This window comes from Pelodiscus sinensis, chromosome 32 (assembly GCF_052426305.1).
Source record: "Pelodiscus sinensis isolate ZL-2025 chromosome 32, ASM5242630v1, whole genome shotgun sequence".
Taxonomy (NCBI): Eukaryota; Metazoa; Chordata; order Testudines; family Trionychidae; genus Pelodiscus; species Pelodiscus sinensis.
In genome coordinates, this window is record NC_143083.1 from 6,185,906 (window position 1) to 6,208,017 (window position 22,112).

Consider the following 22,112-nt stretch of genomic DNA (forward strand, 5'->3'; position numbering starts at 1 on the left):
GAACTTTTTAGAAAAGCTGGACATACACAAATTTGTGGGGATGGATCTAATGCATCCGAGGGTTGGCTGATGTGATTGCAGAGTCATTGGTTGTTATCTTTGAAAACTCGTGTTAGGGGGAGGTCCTGGACGATTGGAAAAAGGCAAATATATTGCCCATCTTTTTAAAAAAGGGAAAAAGGAGAATCTGGAGAACTACAGACTGGTCAGCTTCACCTCAGTCCCTGGAAAAATCATGGAGGGGATCCTTAAGAAATCCATTTTGCAGCACTTGGAAGAGGGAAAGGTGATCAGGAATAGTCAACATAGATTCACCAAGGACAAATCATGCCTGATGAACCTGATTGCCTTCTATGATGAGGTAAAGACAGTGGATATGGGGAAGATAGTGGATGTGCTAGTCCCTGACTTTAGGAAAAATAGTGATATGAGTCTCCCACAGTATTCTTGCCAGCAAGTTAAAGAAGTATGTATTCAATGAACGAACTGTAAAGTTGACAGAAAGCTGGCTAGATTGTCAGATTCAATGAGTAATGATTAACGGCTCAATGTCTGTTTGGTGGTCGGTATCAAGCGGAGTGCTCCAGAGGTCAGTACTGGGGCCAGTTTTGTTCAACATCTTTATTAATGACCTGGTTGAGGGGATGGACTGCACCTTCAGCAAGTTCGCAGATGACACTAACGTAAGGGAGATAGGTAGATACGCTGGAAGGTCAGGATAGGATCCAGAGTGACTTAAACAAATTGGAGGATTGAACCTAAAATCCGATGAGGTTCAACAAGGCCAAGTGCAGAGTCCTGCTCTTGGGATGGAAGAATCCCAAGCACTGTTACAGGCTGGGGACTGATTGGCTAAGATGCAGATCTGCAGAAAAGGACCTGCGATTACAGTGGATGAGAAGCTGGATATGAGTCAGTATGCTCGGGTAGCCAAGAAGTCTAACAATATAAAGGGGTGCATTGCCAGCAGATCTAGGGAAGTGATTATTCCCTTTTATTCGGCATTGGGGAGGCAACATCTGTAGTACTGCATCCAATTCTGGGCCCCACATTACAGAAAGGATGTGGATGCATTGGAGAAAGTCCAGCAGAGGGCAACAAAAATGGTAAGAGGGCTGAAGCATATGACTTATGAGGCGAGGCTGAGGAATTTGGGCTCATTTAGTCTAAGGAAGAGAAGAGAGAGAGAGGGAGGATGGATAGCCTTTAACTACCCTGAAGGGGGTTCCAGAAATGATGGAGAGAGGCTGTTCTCAGTGGTGGCTGATGACAGACTGAGGAGCAACAGTCTCAAGGTGCAGTGGGGGAGGTCTAGGTTGGGTATTAGGAAAAACTATTTCACTAGGAGAGTGGCAAAGCATTGGAATGGGTTCCCTAAGGAGGTGACGGAATCTCCATCCCAGGAGGTTTTTAAGTCCCAGCTTGACACAGCCCTGGTTGGGATAGGGCCTGCTTAGAGCAGGGGGTTGGACTCAAAGGCTTCCTGAGATCTCTTCCAACCCTATGATTCTATGAAATGGAAGTGCCCTCCAGTTCCAATATGCCAGGGAGAAAGGGCACTATACAATCTACATGTGCACTTGACACAGGCTTCTTGGAGGAGAAATTGTATTTAGGGATGTAAAAAGAATAGTCGAATAGCTGACTACCTGATAAACCTAGGCTTATCGGGTAGTCGAGTTGACTACTTGCATTTCCCCCTCTCCCCCTGCTGCCTCTATATCAGAGGTAGCAAAGGGGGGAGTAGGAGCCGGTGCTGGGTGGAGCTGACTTAAAAGCTAGTTCCCCCAGCACTGTCTCCATGGTGGGAGGGGGCAGGAGAGAGAGGTACAGTGGCTCTGCCTTTTAAATGTAGTAAGAGCCATCCAGCTCCTACTGCTTTTAAACTGCAGAGCCACAGTGGAGGTAGTGAGTACCCCCCATCGGCTAACCAAGTAGTAGATGGAAATCCCACTGACTACTCAATTAGCTGATTATTCATAATTTAACATCCCTAATTGTATTCTTTGGGGCTTAAATAATCATCACAGTAGCCCAGTCCATCGCTTTTTGGGGGGTGGATGTCACACCTTCACTGCAGCCACATTTGATGCCAGCTGTAACACACAGGGCCCAGGCAGAGTCAGTTCTAAGTAGACTGATTAGGAAGCAATGAACATCAAGCACCTAGTTAACTGCATGTATTTGATTAGAACTGGGTTCCATGTTTTTATTTCCCTGGACACATCTGTCTGAGCAGCTATCACTCCAGCGTTAGCTTCCCAGTGGGTGCCTGGGAAAACGGGATGAGATACAACCATAGTGAAGAACAGAGGGCTGATGCACCAACCAATCAGCTGTGTCATCTTTACCTTTGTGCTCCCAGGGCTTTGATGACTGTGGAGAGCAGCCGGCCATCTTTTGCAGTCACTTGGGTGACATACTGTGGTCGCCCAATGTCAGAGTCCTCCACCGACTTAGACAACGCAGCACTGCCCGGACAATCGCACAGTGAGCCAGGTAGATGGCAGCAGTCGCCTGTCGTCATGGCAACAAAGAGCACCTACTTCTTCAGGGACTGAATCTCAGAGTCATGATAGGCCTGGAAAATAAGACAAAGCTGATGAAGAGGTTTCTAGGTCACGTCACTCCTGGTTCAAGCTCCAGCTGGCTTCTCTCCGCCAGCCGCTCCCCCTTCTCCTGCACTAGACAGTACCCTGGCCAGACACCTTCCTACACAAGTCTGTCACACGCACTTCGTTACCGAATCAATGGGCGACAGGGCCAAGGAAGCCTGACACAGTCACTAGTGATTCCGCTCTGTCCCCAGCATCACTAAGTGCGCTATTGGTGCCTTGCTTTCCTGCTAACATGGGAACTGGCACCCTACACAGAGCCTTGCATGCTTGTCCTTACTGGCCCACGCACAAAACCTACTTTGCCCACCCTTGTGATAAGGAAAAGCTATTAATTAAGTTTCCTAGCCTGTACTTGCCCGTGAGAGGTAGAAGTAGAATTCTGCGAGGCTGCCTTAACAGAACATTAAGGTTCCAAACAAAGAGGCCTTCTCATTCCCTTTGGGGAGGATGGGACATGAATCAGAGAACCCTATGGGGCCATTCTGGCCATGTGTAGAGTAGGATTTAAATGTGTGATGCGTGTGATAGCTAACATTTTGTAAAGCCTCATGTAGACAAGGGACACAAACATATGTTGTTGTCTAGTTAAAGCCATCCCCATTCCACACTGAGATTTCAAGTCAGAGGCGTAGCGAAGGGGGGGGCCGGGAGGGGCAGTTGCCCCCGGGTGCCATGCTAGGGAGGCGCCAGGCTGGGGTGGGAGCGGAGTGCACAGCCTATGCTGACCATATGCCCCATAAAATCCAGGATATTTGCACATTTTAATCTCATCTCCCAGTGCCCCCATAAACACTGAAAATGTCCTGGAAACAGCTGCTGCAGCCTGAAGCGGCTGCACGCTGCTGTTTCCCTTCCCCCTCCAGAGGGTAGGGGCTGGGCAGGGAGCTCACCTGGGCTGTGGGAGGTGCTGGGTGCGTGCTCAGCTGGGCTGGGGGGGAGGTGTGGAGCACAGAGCTCAGCTGGGCTGCGGAAGAAGGGAGGTGCCGGGAACCTGGGGCTGGACTCAAGGAGGGAGGGACAGGGAACCAGTGCTGGGTTCAGTAGGTCTGTGTGGTTTGGGGGGAGGTACAGGGAAACAGGGCTCAGCTCGGCTGCGAAGGGATGCAGGGAACTGGTGCTGTGCTCCATTGGATTGTGGAGGAGGCGCAGGGAACCAGCAGGGGTGGGCAGCTCAGCTAGGTTGCAGGGGATGGAGGTGCAAAGAAGCCTAGTAGGGAGGAAGTGGCACCAGGAGCCCTGAAATTACCTTTCCTGGTCCACAAAATCCCTCATCTGGGACCAGTCAGATCCAGAGGGTGCCAGACCAGGGAGGTCCAACTCCTACCCAAGTCCCCTCCTTGCACCCTCCCTCCTAGCCAGACACCCTACCCCCAATCTGTTCCTGCTCCCTCCCCCTGGCCAGACACCCTACACCCAGCCTGCTCCTGCACCCTACGTCCCACCCAGACCTCGCAACCTCTCCCCATTCTGCCCCCCACCTCCCTCCCAGATCCTGCACCCGATCCCTATTCCACTCATTGTCAGCCCTCTCACACACCCTGAACCCCTTATTTTTGTCCCCACTTTAGAACCTAAGGGGTCCATAAAATTTCTCAGAAAAGAAAATCTAACCTATAGGAAAATGCAGGACAATGTAGCACTTTAAAGACTAACAAGATGGTTTATTAGATGATGAGCTTTCGTGGGCCAGACCCACTTCCTCAGATCAACCTATGGGAAGCCCTGAACCTCAGTTCTCCCTGTCCCTTCCTTTCCCCCCTTGGGACTGGAATGCCAGAGGAGTGAGGTGTCTCAGCTGGGGGCCACCTGAGAGAGGGTTGGGGTTTTAGGAGTTTTTTTGTTTCTCACTTGTGCAGTCCCCATCTGATTTTTCTGTGGGTCAGTGGCTCCGACCCAAAAAAGGTTGCCTACCCCTGCCATAAGTAAAGAAAACATTGAAATCTTTTGTATTGGACATAAATTCATATTTTATTGTATTTAAAATGAAGTTTGATAAATTAACATGAGAAATTTAAAATGTTTAATCTCTTTAATAATTGAAATTAAACCATTCTCCCTAGTTGCAGCACTAGCAAAATGGCTTGGGCATAATTGTGTAATTAAAAGTGAGTTTCCATTAGCAACTGGTGGTCCACAGAAAGGTTTACATTGAGACACGTGGTCCACGGGCCAAAAAGTTTGAGAACCACTGCAGTAGAGGCACCCCTGGCCTCTCCCCCCGAGAGATCGCTGCAGGCTCCCTGCTGCTCCACAAGAGACCACAGGGAGATCAGGTCTGTTACCACGACGGTGAAATCACCATGTTGCTCCAGAGTGGATGATGGACAGACTCTTTGTGAGTCTTCCTCATCCAAGCAGTTGATTTAAAGAGCATGGTAAGATGCCACGTGAAAACACTTGGTGCGTCCACAGAGAGGCAGGATGTATGGTCTCTCTCCAGAGAGAGTTGTCATGACTCGTGTCTCTGGGTGTCCCTTTGTGAGCTCTGTGAAGAGGTGAGATGTTTTGACTTCCAGTTTCGAGGGATTTGTTCTTCTGTCTTTGGGATGCATGGTGCTTTGACCTGAATGGAGTTAGCTGTGACGACACATTTCTGAGTTATTCTGACACAAAGTGAAACCTGTGCTGAAGACCCCACATTCAGTGAGAGAAAGCGCTGCTATCAGAAAAAGTAAATTCAAAGTTTCTCCAATTTTCTTCAAAATCGCCTCTACCAGGCAGTGGGGCTTTTTACTGATTGGTCCCTTATATGTTTGAAGGGTGACTAAATGTTATCTGGATCTTTTCGGGTCATATCAAAATATTTTGGGAAGTGGTCTCATTTGGCAATTATTATTTGGTATTATTTACATGAGGCATTGCCATCATGGTATTGACATATACATTTCTCAGTACCTTTACATATAAGATAGCCCAACCCAACTGACCTCCATGGGCAATGTACCTTGTAAGGAGTGGTAGGGATATGATGAAGTTGTTTAAACAAATATATTGAAATGGTAGAAAAAAATGTGTGTGTCTGAAAACTAGGTACTGGGGGCACTTTTTTTTTAAGGGGTACTTTATTTTAAAAAAAGGTTGAGAAACACTGCTCTAAACCATTCCTTCTGGTCTCCCTGTTTCCTTTCTCCTTTGGCAAGTTGGGCAGGCAGCAGTTTTGGTAAAAATATATCAGACGTGCACACAGTGCCCTCTCTACCTCAGCTGGTGCTGGATAATAGGGGCCTCAGTTCTAAAGGAGTTGGCATTACTGAGGTGACAGATCCCCCCCCACGTTTTGTTGTGGATTTTCTAAAGAAAGTGCTGGTGTTTTCTGTAGCTCACCCACATCTCCCAGTCCTAGCAGAGACTTGGGATTAACATGGCTTTCTCAACTAAAAGTCTTATACATGTTCGGATGTTGTGATTGTGAATACCTGGCGAGGCAGTCTGCCAAAGGCAAGGCTGGCTTTGAATCTTGGTATCTATGGCTTCAGTTGAATGGCTTGTGTGAAATTTGGAAGAGCAGCTCAGAGACCTCTCTCTCCTTTACTTAAGGATAAAATTTCACAGCAGCCTGAAGGAAAAAGTCCTTGTGGCAGACAGAAAGCTGTGCTTGCAGCGTAACCTCAGCCTTAGGCTGCTTATTGCATCAAGTACCTTCAAGAAAGTGAGGGTGATTCTCGTGTGTTAGTTTTATTTAAAAGTTTTTCTGAGTGTGATTTTAACAGGAAAATTAATCTCTTACATTCACTGACGTAGCAAAGGAGGTGTGTGGGGGTAACTGCACCTCCGCTCCCCCTATCATCCCTCGGCTTGCCTGCTCCTCCTCCACCCACCACTGCCTGCTGAAGCGTCTTCCCCACCTCTCCACCCCTAGCCCCACCTTCCTCCATTTTCAACAGCGTGATAGTGCCCGCCCCAAACCAAAAGGAACAGGGGAAGACGCGGTACAAGCTCCCCCCCTCTTCCCAGGGTCGGGCTCAGCCATACGCCAGGTTCGGGGCCCTGTCGCATGGTGGCGGGGGGGCACGCAAATTCAAGTGTACCACATTAAGTCACTTGAATGCAGCATGCCAAATCTACACTTGCCTTTGGAATCACATTAGCTAACACCACACCTTTACGTTCCAGTCTAAACAAACTTTTAGAAAATCATTTTCCCGGGTGGAACCACATCTCTCAACTCTGCTAATTTTCTCTCTGGTTCTCAGAGAAGAATCACTTCTGTACAAAGTTTCACTTACATTTTCCTCATTTAGTTCCATTCCTGAAGTGCAAAGAATTTTCAAGTCTCTGCCCTTCTCCCATCATCCCATAACATGTTTTAAGATCTTCATTCCTTAATCTTTTAAACAGGCTTTTCCTGAGTCTGTGACAGTGTTCTCTGTATACTGTGTGCTTGGATGGCCACTTGTGTTCCCTCTAAGCTGTGCGACAGGTGATTAATCAGCCCTGCCCAGTCAGTCAGCTCCACACAGGGAGCCCTGAGCCTCTGACTGGGCAAAGCTGATTAATCACCTGTGAAGCTGTGCCACGAACACTGGCGGCCACCAAGGATGCACTAGCGCAACAGTTTAAACAGTTAACAGAGAAGCATGACTGTATTGGTTCCCATACCAGTTACACCCCGGATCCTGGCCCTACTTTCAGGGGGCCAGCAGCTATCCAGCGCTGCAGGTTCTGCAGTATAAAGCTCCTCGCTCCCAGGAACCCCGCAGCATGTAATTTACACAGTTGTAAGTTACACAGCTACCTAATTAACTGCTATTAACATCCCTAGCAGCCACTCATGACAGTCAAATACTGCCCAGCTGATTAACAGAGCACCCACAGTATATGTTTCCATATCTTCATGTCTGGATGCAGATAACATTTATTCCGCACATGGATGGAAAAAGTTAGAGGGAACCCTGGTCTGTGTCAGTTTTTTCAGACTCTAAATGCACAGAATTTTGTGATTTTTAGCCACAGGATTTTGTCCTCAAAATTCTTTGTTCAGTACCTCTGTACAGGTCCTGGATGAATGAGGAGATTCAACAAGCTTTTCCCTCTGTAATTTTTGCTTCCATTACCGTGTGTCTGTACACCTCACTCCACTGTCCCAGTGACCTCTGTCAACTGAACTAGGTCGATATTATTAATGACTAAAATGGTGCTATAAATACACATAGTGCTTCCCAGACAGAGTAAGAGTGTGGCTAGCTAGCAGAGCTTTTCTTGAAAACCTTGGCTGGTTAAAATACAGTGTATATATCACTGAAAATCCCTTTAATAATCACCTGAGGATTAAACCCCCAAATTTTATGAGACTTTGTTCACTGTTTACTCAATTTCTTCTTCTGCTCGCACTATACCTGCTTTGCTATTAAAAAGCCAAGCCAAACATCACTTCTCTCTCATTCACATAGTGCAACAAACAAAATAACAGAATCAAACAGTTCGTTCTACTGTACTCGCCCCCCCGCACCCCCCTCAGTCTGACTCGACACCTCCAGCCACTCTGCCAAGCATTTCTCTTGGACATGGATTTGATGGAAATTTAGAGGGAACAAGATCGTCTACTGAATTACCAGGTACTTGCCCAGCTTGAGTTGATCCTGTTTAAGCTTTGAGATCGGATGTGATCACAGCAAACTAGCTTTCAACAGAAGGTCAGTGTCGGGTATGTCCCCTCACTCAGTCCAAGGCAACCTTCCAGACTTCTGGTGCCTTACCAATCAATACAGCCCAAATCATCATTTAATGGTGACCTGCCCAATGTGTCCTGTGTTCACATTAGGGATGTTCAAATGCATTTATTTTGGTAAACATATAACCAACGGCTGAAATTTCAACAGTCACGCGTTTAAATGCGGAGGGCGTGTTGTGGCTCCACGTGCACTGGCTCCTGCCAAGCCACCTGCCTTCGCCCCGCACTAGAGCAGGAGGCCTGTCAGGACATCACAACAGTATATCCTGACCTAGTACAATGGCGACCTTACTACAGCTTCAATCATTCTTGCAGCCCAAGGGGTATTTCTCCTGGCTGGAGAAGAAACAGCAGCGGATCCAAAGCTCACAGACAAAAATGAGCAAAAATTCTGAAACAAGCTGCTCAGGGATGGCTGTTTAGAAGAAACTAATGCTGGTAGCATTTCATTACATTAACCCCTTCACTGAGAGCCTACAAAGAGGCAGTCTGAAGGCACTGCCAACCCCAATCCTTCAGTCCAGGATCCAGGCCTCAAACTTAATAAGTAACATCCATCCACCCACCCACCTTTTCTCAGTTTTGTCATCTGGTTTGATCCTTTAGCGGTGGGGGAAGGAACCACCTGTGCTTCAGCCGACATTCCCTCTAATCTCTCCGATCCATGTGCTGAATAAGTTTTTGCACGTGCACCACCAATACAAACACAAAACCTTGCTGTGGGCACTCTGCTCATCAGCTGGGTGACATCTGAATCTCTCCTGAGTGGTGGCACAAGTACCCAGCTTACAGGGAACACTGGCTACAGCTTCTTCCCACACCCTCAGCGTGCATGAGCATTTCAGCGTCAAATCCCAAGGTGACACACACATGCAAAAACATGCTGCCCATCTGGCTCCTTGGAGGGCGCTGTGACGGACCCAGCAGGGTCCGCACTAGGAGTGGGGGAGGCCCTCCCTCCCCAACGGAAAGCGGCGGCCAGGGACGGCCAGAAGCCGCTCGGCGCGGCGCCGCCGGCTCCGCCACGGCCCAAGGCGGGGGCGGGCGCGCGCCGGAGGAAACGGGGGAAGCCCCGGGAGCCCGGGAGACGTCCGGCGAGGGCGCCCCGGTTTGCGCCCAGGGCGGAAGCCGCGGGCGCGCTCCGGCGAGAACCGCGCGGGAATCCCCTGGAGGGGGCGGGGCTGACGCCCCTCACGTCACCCGCCCGCGCCCATAACAGGGGCGCTGAGACGCCCAGGGGAGGGGAAGCGAGCGGGCAGCCACCCTGGCTTCCCGGCACCCCAAGCACCCGGCCTTCCGGGCGACGAAAGGGGACGACCCCGGCAATTGGAGACTTGCCCTGGGACGAGCCCGGCGCTTGCGACGGGGTAAGTGATTTGACTCTGCACCGGCCCGGGGGACCGGCGCAGCGGGAGTGGAAGGAGCCCGAGGCGGGACCGTTCTGGCGCCCGTGGGTAGGCGAGTTTCGGGCGGCTGCCCCGCCTGCCGTGGGGGGAGCGCTTTAAAGCACCCATCCCACTTAGGGCCTCGGGCTGGGACCCGGTGGTGAGGGTGGGCCCGGGTCCCCCACTCCCCCACGCCCCGACCTCAGTGTAGGTCCACAAGGCGGCGACGGCCGCACACACCACCCCTCCCCTTCCCCGCGGAGAGGGACAGCAAGACAAGGGGGCAAAGACTAGAGGGACGGCTCAAGAGCCTCGGTCGGGCCCCGGCTGGGGGCCGCCCGGGAAGTCACCGGCCCGGGTCTGCCGAGCCCCCTCGGCCCTACTCGGGGCGAGGGGTGATCGCACCCGGGCCCGGACTCGCCCGTGAACCCCGGAGGGCAGGGCTACTGGGCATTCCGAAGGCGGTGGGTTCGCGGAGCCCCACCCCACCCCGCCGGCCCAGCCCGGGGGATCCGGGGTGTGGCGCTCGCACCCTTAAAACCCGCTACAGGCGCTCCTTCGGCTCTGCTAACCTCTGCAAGGGGGGAGATGCCATTCTATTATTCTCCCTACTCTTCCATCCCCCTTCCTGTCTTCCTCTTCAGCCTACTCTGTCTCCTACTTTACTCACATCCCCCTCCAGGCCGTCCAATAGCATTCTGCCTCCAGTCTACATTTACCTGCCCCTGCATTTTTGCTCCTTTTCCTTCTGCAATATTGCACCTTGCATTGTGCACCTGTCACCCCTACTCCTCTGCATCTCCTATGTCATCATCTGCTCCTTTTTAGTCTACCTTCCACACAGCCCTGCATCCCCCACCTGCATGCACACTCCTTCAGTTTCCTCCATAGCTGTCAAACTTTGTTCTGCTACAAGTGGGTCATTGTATGCAGATTAATAAAATAATCTTCATATTTTCAAATAAATTGCTTAGAACCATAAACTTTCAGTCAGTAAACTCTGCCCTGAGCACTGGCAGGGTAGGACCTGGAGCAGCACGAAATGTGCCAGGCATGGCTAGTGTAGAAGAGAGGTGAGTGGGTGGCGGCTGGGACAAGTCAGTCTTGGCATACCCAGAAAGGGCTCTGGACCTATAGGAGAGCCTGAAATAACTGATTACGCTGAAGTGAAATCGTTTTCTTTTCAAATCTCTGCACTATGGAAATCAGCCATGACCATGACCCAGCTTAGTTTATCAGTCACAGCCAGGCCTCAAATCAGACTAAGACAGACAGAGAAGAGAGAGGCTGTTCCCTGGTTCCAGGCTTGACTGGACATGCAGAGAAAACATGAGAGCATGGCTATTAAGGAGATTCTAAAAAGACTTATTCAGAAGATTAAAAAGGGAAAATCTTTTTTGGATGAACTTTCCTTTCAGGAATTTACAACAACGTTAGTGAGTGCTGAGATATTTAACCCAGCATTTCTTCACGCTCTGCTTCTTGCTGAAATACATACAGCACAATCTTCCCCACTCCCCTGCCTCCATTCAGCACTGCAGGGGAATCCACACACATTACAGTGTGCCAGGAAAGGGGTGGGATTTTCTCAGTCCACGGCAGGGTGTAGCCTGTAGTCACTGTGTTAATAAGCATCGACTAATGGTATCCCACAAATGCAAAGGAAAAGCAGTTAGTATTTCACAGTTACAGTTAGGGGGAAAATAAGTGAAGTCCAAAGAACATCTCTCATACGCTCCAATTCCAATTTCATACCCAGCTGAATGTGTTGCATACAAGGCCAAGTTTCTCTCTTTCCTAACTTCCTATGGACCTCAATCTTGACACAGTCATTCTCCTCAAGAATTTCCAAAGCTCATCATAGCAATCCTACCATGGGAACACCAAGGAGAAAAAGCCAGAGTGAATGGCAAGTGCTGTTTTCAGAACACACGCCTGTCTTTTTAGTCACCCAGTATTTTCTCTAACTGCCCTTTGCAGCTAAAATTTTCCATGCTCAATGTCTTCCCAGATATCTTTTAAGTTTACAAAGTAAGATCTCCTCAGCTGCCTAAGTCCCGTAAAGGTGGATAAAGGTCTCCATAACATTACAGAAGGGAGTTTTGCATACTCAACACCTAAACAGACCTGCAGAAATGCCTTGGTTTGCAGAGCTCCTTCTTGAGGTGCATGAGAAGGGAGACTGCACAGCCTGTCCACACCAGATATATATGGCATGTCTACACCATGGCAGGAATATGAAAGAGAACACACCAGCCTGGTGGGGATGCAATAGTGCAGTCAATTAACCGATAAGCAAAAGCTTATAAGGTTAATACTATAGACTACACGCATTTCCCTCCCTTCCCCTTGCCAGTAAATTTTTTAGAAGGTTGGCCAGCAGCCCAGCTCAGTCCTGGCTTGCGTTGGGTCCAGGACCTACCCCCACTGTGGCTCTGCGTTTAAAGTGCATTACAAGCCAGGAGGCAGCCCGGCTCAGTTCTAACTCTTACCAAGTCTGGGAGCTCAGCTTCCCCCCGACAGGGGCTGCTGCTTCTATCGGAGGCAGCAGCATGGGGCAAGAGGCAGCTGGTCCATGAGGGGAGCTGGTCTTTAAACTGGCTTCCCTCGGAGACCAGTTCCTGCCTGGCATCCCACGCTGCTGTCTCTGATATAAAGGCAGCAGTGTGGAGTGGCAGGGGGCTCCTCAGGAGTGAGGCCAGAGCACACTGACTGCTGGCCCCGTCCCCAGGGACTCTAGAATAGTCAACTAACCAATAAGAACTCATGAGGTTACTCAACTATTCAATTAATCAATATTTAACATCCCTGGTTTAAACATAACATCTAACCAGTTCATTGATTAAATCAATACCTGAAACAAATTCTATGTTCAGGGAATGTTACAGTGGTGATTACTGGCCAAATCTTGCTTTCCTTACTCACTTGAGCAGTCCCACGTGACTAAAGTGAGCAAGATTTGATATGTGACTACAATAAAGTGAGGAAATGTTCACGTTCCAGTAACAGTAACTCACTCATGTTGCATGCATGCAGCACAGCGTGTCTGTGGGCAACACACTATCCACTGCATGCATCATGTCCAAGTTAACATTGCTCCTGAAACCTTCCCTTGTAATTTGACTTGTTTTTATCCAAATTACAACTGGCACCATGGGTGGGGATGGAGTAGCATCAAATGTCTTTAAAAAAAAAATCAGTTTAAACTAACCTGAGCCTGCAGACACTAAATGCCCTACTCATGACCGTGTGGTTTTTGCATGGTGTCACTACAGAGACGAGCAAAGTACCTTAACTGTGCACTTCCCTACTTCGGCTTGGACTGCTTTTAAGTTTAACCGTAACCGATTTCCTGATGCTTGGGTTTTTTGAATAATTACAATGAACCTGTTCAAATTTTTTTGCCCTAAAATACTGATAATTTCATAAATCTGTGCTCTTAGCCTTAAACTCCATCTCAAGTATGGTAGTATCCAAAATACACTAGAGAGGGCTGCCCCCTTTGCTGCGGCATAGCAGTAAGAACACTACATACACACACAGGCTACAGAAGATAAAAATCAGACCAAGGCTAGAGTCAGTTTCTGGAGAAATTCAAACCCTGTGCCTTTCAGTATCTGAAGAGCAGAAGGTTGTTTTGAAATGGTCATTAACACCTCCCACCTTGTGCAAATGGTGACGTAGTTCCAGACAGGTTCTCTTAAAATCTTTCTGCAGGTTCCTACAATGTCCTGTTGCTATGTGCATTTTGGAGTGAAGTGATTTCACATGAGTATATCTTTCAGATATGTTCTAGGGAGCAGCAGGCTTCTGGATGGTTCATTCTCTCTCCTCCCCACACTGCAGCGTGTGCACATTGTGTGTGTATTTCCAGACAGTTGTATGGTCACAAAGCTTTTTAGGCTGTGATAAATGTGTCAGGGGCATAGCTTCAGCACCATGACTCATCTGACTTAACCTGCCACGTCATAATCCGAAAGCATTTGAAGAGATAGCTGGCTGGGCCACACGACTGCACACACACACACACACACACTTTTTACATAAAACTAGAAGACTTACTTGGCATTGCCTAGGTCCTTCAGGGCAGGGGGCTGGCAGAGTGGGGGGTGCAGGAGTCAGGGCAGGACCTTGGGGATGTGGCGGTGGGGCAGTGCAGGAAGGTGGGAGAAGGGGTGTGTGCAAGAGTGAGGGTTGAGGGGTCCCATCCAGCACAAGCCTTCTCTCCCTCTCCACTCCCAGCCACTGGGGCCTTCACTCTCCCCCAGCCTCCCACAGCTGCCAGGGGCCTTTTCTCTGCCCCCCGTCCCCTGCAGCCAAGGGCCGGGGGAAAGGCGGGGGGAGGGGGAAGAGAGGGGAAGGGTTTCATAAAGCAGGGCTACTTACCCAGTGTGCTTGCAGGGAAGATGGCAGAGCCCCAGCTCTACTGGCCACTCCCTTGAAGGATGGCTGTCCCCATTGAACACTGCAGAATAGCTCTCCACTGCGCTCACTGCCAAAGAGCCTCTCCTTTTCCATGTTATGGAAAACAGTCCCTTTCCCAGGGCTTCCAACCAAGCCTAACACAACCAACCTTGACCTTGTTTTACGTTATGGTAAGAGGAAACCCCATACCAAATGTGGTGGACCTAGCTCTTACCATTTAGGAGGAGTTCTTGAACAAAGGGACTCAGAGACAGGCAGACGCACAAGTCTCTAGGATACATAGCTAGATTACGTGAATAAATCTATAAACCTTTCTGATATCAAGCCAGCCAATAAAGTAAGTTATAGTCCTGAGCATTTGTACAGCAGCTCTCAGTCTGAAGGATCTCAAAGCATTTCACAAGTTCTGAAGAGCACATCCATGGGTACCAAAATTCAAATTCACGGCCATGAAAAAAGCATCAGACACCATGGAATCTGGTTCCCCTTCTCCCCAGGTGAAGTCTGGTGTTTTATTCTGTACCATGCAGATTTCATGGGGGAGACCAGTGTCCCGCAGACTGGGATGTCTGACCTAACAGAGAATTATGTGGGGAGGTGTCACAATTATTTCTGGGGATGCAGTATTGCCACCCTAACTTCTGCTGTGCCTTCAGAGCTGGGTGGCAGGAGCAGCTGTTAGCCAGGTGCCCTGCTCTGAAGGCAGGGAACTGCCAGCACCAGTGCAAAAGTAAGGATACAATACCGACCACCCTTTATTTCTGTGCTGGTAGGATGCTGACTTCACACGCTGATGTCTGGCCAGAAGCTGCTGCTCTCCAGCTGCTCAACTCTGATGGCTGCCCCACACCAGCAGCAATGCAGGAGTTAGGGTAGCAGTGCCGCAACACCTCCCCACCCCCCCCCAAATAATTTTGCACCTCTCCAACTCCTTTTGGGTCAGGACCCTACAATTACAGCAATGTGAAATTTCAGATTCAAATTATTGAAACCATGACATTTCACTGCTCATAGGATTTTAAAAAAATGTGTAACCCCCAAGGAGATTGCTTGGATTCCCGGGGCTTTGTCTGCTGGCAGCTCAGGGAGAGGCACTCTGAGTTTGCCTTGGCTCCCCCTCCCTACCAGGGCCAGAGTCTGCCCGGCAACCCATGGGGAGTGAGATGCCCCTCCCAGGGGGAAGGAGAGACCATTGTTGAGGGGAGTCTGGAGCCAGCCAGGAAAAGGGGAGGACTGAGTGTGTGGGAGCTAGTAAGCCCCAGGCCTGCATGCAGGGTTCCCCCTGAGAGCTAGCCTCTAGGGACCTGAAGGCAGGATCCCTCAGCTGGGTTTATGTCTCCACTGTTGATTCCCAGTTGTGGAGTTTGCTGGGAGGCTTCCCCAGCCAGGCGGAGTTGGCTCTCCAGCTCCCTGGGTGAGAGAGTCACTGCATGGTCAGCTGGGCTCTAGCAGCAAGTTCAGGGCTGCTGCCTGCTGTGTGGGTCTGGAGGCTGGGCTGGGAGGCTATAGTTTGAATTTTGGTGCAGTTGTGTGGTCTGCATCTTGAGCCCTGCACCCCTTCACGGTGAGGGGAAATTCTGGGACCGAAGCAGCCTGGTTCCTGCTTGAAGAGGACCCCTGTGAGAAGAGAGCAGCCCTTTGCAGAGACTGAGTCATCTCTCAACCTGAGGTCATCCATGAAGTGTGTGAGTGCACCAATTTTTAGTTAGTAAGTCAGGGAATTTGTTTGGGGATTTTATTACCTGCAGCATATTAAACTGTGGAGGGATTTACTGCCTTCTCCCATGTGTGAGTCCTTTGGGCTGTACTGGACCTAGTCAGCTCCACTGCTAAACCACTGCAGAGAAGGATTGTGTGGTCAACAGTCATCAAGGGCCCCAACAAAGTACGCGTACCAACGGGACACTAACCTCACAGTTGCTGGGCACCGGTGACCCTAAAAATAGTGTTTTACCCTGTTGTTATAATTGTCTCTTGTTTAATATAATTGTGTTTATTATAGTGTATGTGTTTGTGTTATTTTCTGGGAGTCTCCAACTATCTGGCAAATACATGGGGATTATCCTGGGCTAGAATTTTCCTCCCAAGCTGCCCTGGTGACCCTGCTAGGAAGCGGTGAGGGGGGTGGAGGCACCGCCAAGTACATCAATCAGAAAGAATAAAATTGAGTAGGTGGCGGGATCCAGAAGAACCCAGACCTATCCATCTGAACCTGAAAGGAGATTGGCTTTAAAAGAAGGTAACCAGGTGGAGAGGGGGCGCTACAAATGGTAAATTAGAATTGGGAAAAGTATAGCAAAGGGAAAACACAATTCAGGATATGGAACAGCTTCTGTACAAGGAGAGATTAAAAAGACTGGGATTGTTCAGCTTGGAAAAGCGATAACTAAGAGGGGATGTGTTATAGATCTATAAAATCATGGCTGGTGAGGCGAAAGTGAATAAGGCAAATGTTATTTACTCTTTCACATAACAAAAGAAGCAGGGAGTCATTAGGAATACATGAAAGGGGAAGGATCACTTGATGATTATTCCCTGTTCTGTTTGTTCACTCTGAAGCACCAGGCATTGGCCACTAGCTGAAGACAAGTAGACAACAGTCTGACCCAGTATGGATATTCTTATCTACCAGCAACGGTGTTAACAGAACTAAACCAGCATAATTATGCTGACAAGGTGGAGGTTTTTGTAGCAGGGCTAGGGATGAAAGCGATTAGTTGTCTACCCAATAAGCCTAGGCTTATCAGGTAATCGAGTCACTACTCGACTACTAGCTTCCCCCTCCTTGCTGCCTCTGTATCAGAGGCAGCAAGGGCGGGAGCAGCAGGAGCCAGTTCCCCCAAATACCGTCTCTGCGAGAAGGCAGAAGAGGTAGAGGTGCAGGAGGAAACAGCAGGAGTGGGGACTGAATCAGTCCCCGCCCACATTGGGTCCTGACCGCTGCACCTCAGTCTTGTAAATGTAGGAAGAGCCCTGGGGTGGCTCTTACTACGTTTAAAAGGTAGAGGCGCAGCGAGAATAGTGAGCGTCCTACCCCCCTTCTCGACTAATCGACAGAAATTCTATCAACTACACAATTAGCTGATTAATTGAAATTTAATATCCCTAAGCAGGGAACAAAATTAAGCCAGGCTACACTCAGACTGCAGGTTTTGACAGCACTTTCTACTGTAGGCTAGGCTAACTCCACCGAACTTCCTGTTCCTCCCATACAATCTCCTTATTGGATTCCTAAAGATTACAGGTAGTTTTCTGTGACTGTCCAGCAGCTGCCATGGTATACTCATTAGCAGTAGATAAATATTTGCACCAAAACTCATAGTCCAAATGTAAACCTTGTGTTTGAGCTGTCTGAACATGACTGGAAGTCGACTCATCTGAAAAACCAGAGAATTTGCCTGTGCAGGGAGACCAGGGCCAAGTCTGAAGATGAAAGCCCAAGGAGCGAGGGGGATGGGGGGAGTGAGAGTGTCAAGAAGAAGGAAGTTGGCGAATTTCTTCTTCAAGTCAGATTTCTAGCTTCCCAGAAAATAACAGGGCTGGTTTGCTTCCAGCCCCTATGAAAAGTGAGTTTATGAACCCAACCCTGAAGGATTCACACAACCCTAATATTCCTCCCTGTGATTGTTTCTGTCAGAAGATGAGGAAATAAACATTTGCTGCAGGGACTCCCTAAGCGTCAGAAACCAAGCAAACAAATGATTTTTTTTCAGCCTATGACAAGATGAGGTTCAAACTTCTAATACTGGAAGATCAACATCTAATTGAAAAGAAAACTGAGGCTCTGATTACACGGATGAATTATCATTGTGACTTATGTCTGAAAGAGATTAGACGATGCCTAATGGAAAGGCCAAAAGGAACAAAGTTACACACATGCTTAGTTCTCCTATAGTCTCCAAAGAGCCATCTGCCACAACATCATAATAGGGTTCTCCACTCTTTCCTTACTATAATAGCACATTGCATGGTAATCACCAAGCCCTGAAGCAAAGAACTACAGTATGAAGAGATAGTTCCCAACTAAACTGGAACCAAATTCAGTCCAACTTTACAAGAAAGCAACTGAAAAGAAAGACAGGCAGTTGCCTGGTCCCTTAGGGCTAACTTAGAGAATACCAACTTTGAAGATGAATAGCAAGGTCTACTTAGAGACAAACCATAAAATAACAATAAGAAAGGCCATACTGGGTCAGACCAAAGGTCTATCTAGCCCAGTATCCTGTCTGCCAGCAGTGGCCAATACCAAATGCTCCAGAGGGAGGGATCACAACAGGTAATACTTGTGTGATCCCTCCCCTGTCACCCACTTCTAGAGAAACAGAGTCTAGGGATACTATTCCTACCCATCCTGGCTAATAGCCATTGATGGACCTAACCTATATGAATCTATCTAGCTCTTTTTTGAACCCAGTTAAAGTTCTAGCCTTCACTGCATCCTCTGGCAAGGAGTTCCACAGGTTGACTATGCGCTGAGTAAAAAAAACTTCCTTTTGTTTGTTTTAAACCTATACTAGAACTGAATTACAGTAAAACTCTATTGGTCCAGCATCCAGTGCTCCAGCACTCCTGATGGTCCGGCACCATCAGGAATCTGGAAGTGCTCTGGCTGCTGGACAATTGGAGCTGCTCTGCGCCTGGCTTTCCCGATTCAGCCGCTGCTGAAACTGACCAGCAGCTGAATCAGGGAAGCTGGGGGCAGAACAGCTGGGGTGCTGCCCCTTGGGGCAGTGGGACCAATCCGGCAGCACCCCAGCTGCTCTTGGGGACACCTGGGGAAGAGCAGCTGGAGTGCTGCCGGGTTGGTCCCGCAGTGCCGAGGAGCGGGGCTACAGGACCAACCCTGCAGCACCCCAGCTGGTCTGCCCCAGGCATCCCCAAGTCAGCCGCTGCTGAAACTGACCAGCAGCAGCTGAATCGAGACGCCTGGTACAGAGCCGGACTATCGGAAGGGGGGGGCTATGAAGGGTCTGGGGTGGCATCCCCCCCCACCCCAGACCCCTCATAGCCCCCCCTTCCGATAGTCCAGCATATCTGATAATCCGGCACCTCCTGGGTCCTAAAGGTGCCAGATTATCGGAAGTTTACCGTATAATCCTGAGCCAAAGCAAAGGGGTCCTGAACACTAACTAATATACTATAGCTGCTCCTGCACTTCTATAGTTCCTGCACTTCTATTGGTGGTGGATGCTCCGTTTATATAACTGATGCATGGTTATTTCTCAATAGCCGTATAGTATGGGATTTCCCAAACTCTCGCCTGCTAGTATTAATCTGAACTCAATTTACATGATTACCGTACAAAAATAACCAGGGCTCGACAAATAATACAATCTACTCGCCCATGGCAAGTAGATTGTAACCTGGAAGAGCCGGGTTCGGGCGATCTGCGCATGCACAGATCACCAGACAGCACGGCTGGCGAGTGGGGCTCGCCACGGTTCGGCGAGCCCTGAAAATAACTACACGCCTATTTAAATATACAAGTCTTTTGGCATGGCGTGCATTTTGAAGCTATTTTTCAGCAAACACCACTTAGCTTCCCTCGCCCAGGAACTGGAGAGCTTGAAAACATACATGCGGTTTTATTATTGGCTGTTCTCATCTACTTACAATGAGATTTAGGGTCCTAGATCACAGGGGCAAATGACCTTGAGAACTATTGCATTTTGGCTCATTTCCCTCTCGCACATGCCTTCCTGCTGTAAGGGCCAGGAAGCCAAGCTGCTCCTCTCCAGTATTATAATCACTTTGGGAAATCCCTTTCTCTCCCTCCCTGTTCAATTTGTAATATCTGACTAGCAGATTTGCCTGGCATTGCTCTGGTTTTTTGGAAAATAAAATGAAAATGTGCTTATGATTCATGTAAATCATCACTCGGGGGGGGGGGGGCTGTAGAGGTGGGGTTCAGGGTGCAGGCTGCAATGGGGAAAGAGGCCAAGCCCAGCCTTCTCTCACTGCAGCAGCTTGAGGCCAGGTGAGAAGCACTTCTCCGTGACCACTGACGCTCCAGCACACACAGCCAGAAGAGGGGTGCGTGTCCCCCAGTTGGGAAGGTCCAGTTTCGTGTGCCACCTGCACACTCCCCAGGAGAGTGAGGAATGCAGTAAGCTTGGTACTTTCCCCTCACTCCATGACAAAGGGGAACAGCCAGCAATGTCCCAGTATGAATCGGGCGTGGGGAGAATTTCAGCCCCCACCACGCCCTGCCTAACCCTGGCTGGGGCAGATCCAGGCTCATCGGCCCCCTTCGCTCCCAAGTCAGAGTAAGGAACGCAGCAAATTGCACTTTCCCTTCATCAGGGAGCAAGAGAAACAGCCAGCAATGTTCCTGTTAGGAGAGGGGGGGAATTTCAGCCCCCTCATCCACTGCCCACTCTAAAGTGTGACTGGGAGGTGGGAGGCTTGGTCTGGAGCAGTCCTGGATGGGGTGGGACACATCCCCAGCCAGCCCCTTTCACCTGCCTGCTGCTGTCTCTTTTCTGTATGGTTTTATGACCAGCAATCCCATTCTAGGCACATCCCATTCATTTTCCTGGCACAAACAAGCCCTCACCTTGCTTTAAGTTTGATAAGAAGAAGCTGTACACCGAATTTGGTGGTCTTAGCTCTCACAGATTAGGAGGAGTTCTTGAACAAACAGGCAGACACAGAAACTCTCTCTTGTGTATAGAAGATTACATGGCATTTCCAGTTATTCTGGTAATAAAAGCCCTGCTAATTTGCATGAAGGGAACACAGAAATAGAATCATAGAATACTAGGACTGGAAGGGACCTCGAGAGTCATCGAGTCCAGTCCCCTGCCCTCATGGCAGGACCAAATACTGTCTAGACCATCCCTGATAGACATTTATCTAACCTGCTCTTAAATATCTCCAGAGATGGGGATTCCACAACCTCCCTGGGCAATTTATTCCAGTGTTTGACCACCCTGACAGTTAGGAACTTTTTCCTAATGTCCAAACTAAGCCTCCCTTTCCAGCAGGATTGGTGCCTCTAAACTTTGCTTGGTGCCTCTAAACTTTGCCCTTAAAGGAAGGGGGGGAGAGGAGGGTCTAAAAGAATTTTCATTTACCTGTCAAATTGCTGAAAGCATTTTTTTTTTTAAATGAAACACTTTCCTTTAAAAAGTGAACAAGTTCAGAATTATGGTAACAAATGCCAGAGGTCTGAATGCAGGACAGCTTGTCAAATAGCTCCATTAGCTAATAATTCTAGCTTTTTAAAACTCTCAGCTTTGGAGCCAATTTTTTCCATGCTTACTATATTCCCCACAGTAAAATGTTTTTGGAAATGTCTTTGTAATTTTTGAGATATGACGTACACAAATGCTGTTTTTCTTACTGTTCAAAAGTCATAATTGTTGACCAGACAATGACTGAGCCATATTTACACCCAAAATTTGTTTTATACACAGCCTTTTCATACATTGTCTATGTGTTCCAAATGTTAAAGTACCAGTTATAAACCAAGCTGCTTGTTTGCCCTGGCAAAAAGAATAAAGAATTGGACATACCACTGTTCTGCCACAGGAAAACCAATCATGTGTTAGTTAAAAGTGGAGGTCATGGACCAAGAGAATTTTAATTTTCTTTAGAATTTCCCATGGAAAACAATAGAGAGGCATTTATTCATGAGCCTCCAGGCAATAGGAGCAGCTACAGAAGCAACAGTCACTGTTGCACTGGGATGGTGTAAGAGCAGGAAGGAGGGCAAAATGGAGCCTAGTCAGGATGCCTTTTCCCTTCACTGTTGTGGATTGGGGGAGACTCTGTAGCCAAGGGAAAGCCTGCTCCTTTAAATAAAGAGGGCTTCCTAAGACTCCCAAGGGAAGCTAAGTTAGCCGGGGAACTGCATTTAGGATGTTTGTGGTTTTCTAAATTATCTGTACTTCCTTCTGCTTTATTTGTTATATAGAAGATTTACCCAGCTTAACTCAGATAAGTTTTGTTTTTCCTACATTTAAATTATTGCTCTGGTGTGGGGCTGGGGAGGAGGGGTTCAGTACCCAG

General features: G+C 48.7%; 1 protein-coding gene across 2 annotated transcripts in view; it reads right to left on the minus strand.

The window, feature by feature from the left end:
• MARCHF2 (membrane associated ring-CH-type finger 2) overlaps window positions 1-22,112 on the minus strand; it is a 50,127-nt gene that overhangs the window by 18,232 nt on the left and 9,783 nt on the right. For both annotated transcript variants that reach the window (XM_075903137.2, XM_075903136.2), the window contains exon 2: window positions 2,352-2,581. In XM_075903137.2, the coding sequence (XP_075759252.1) occupies window positions 2,352-2,527 (176 nt within the window). In that variant the 5' untranslated portion in view covers window positions 2,528-2,581. The remainder of the gene's footprint in view (window positions 1-2,351; window positions 2,582-22,112) is intronic.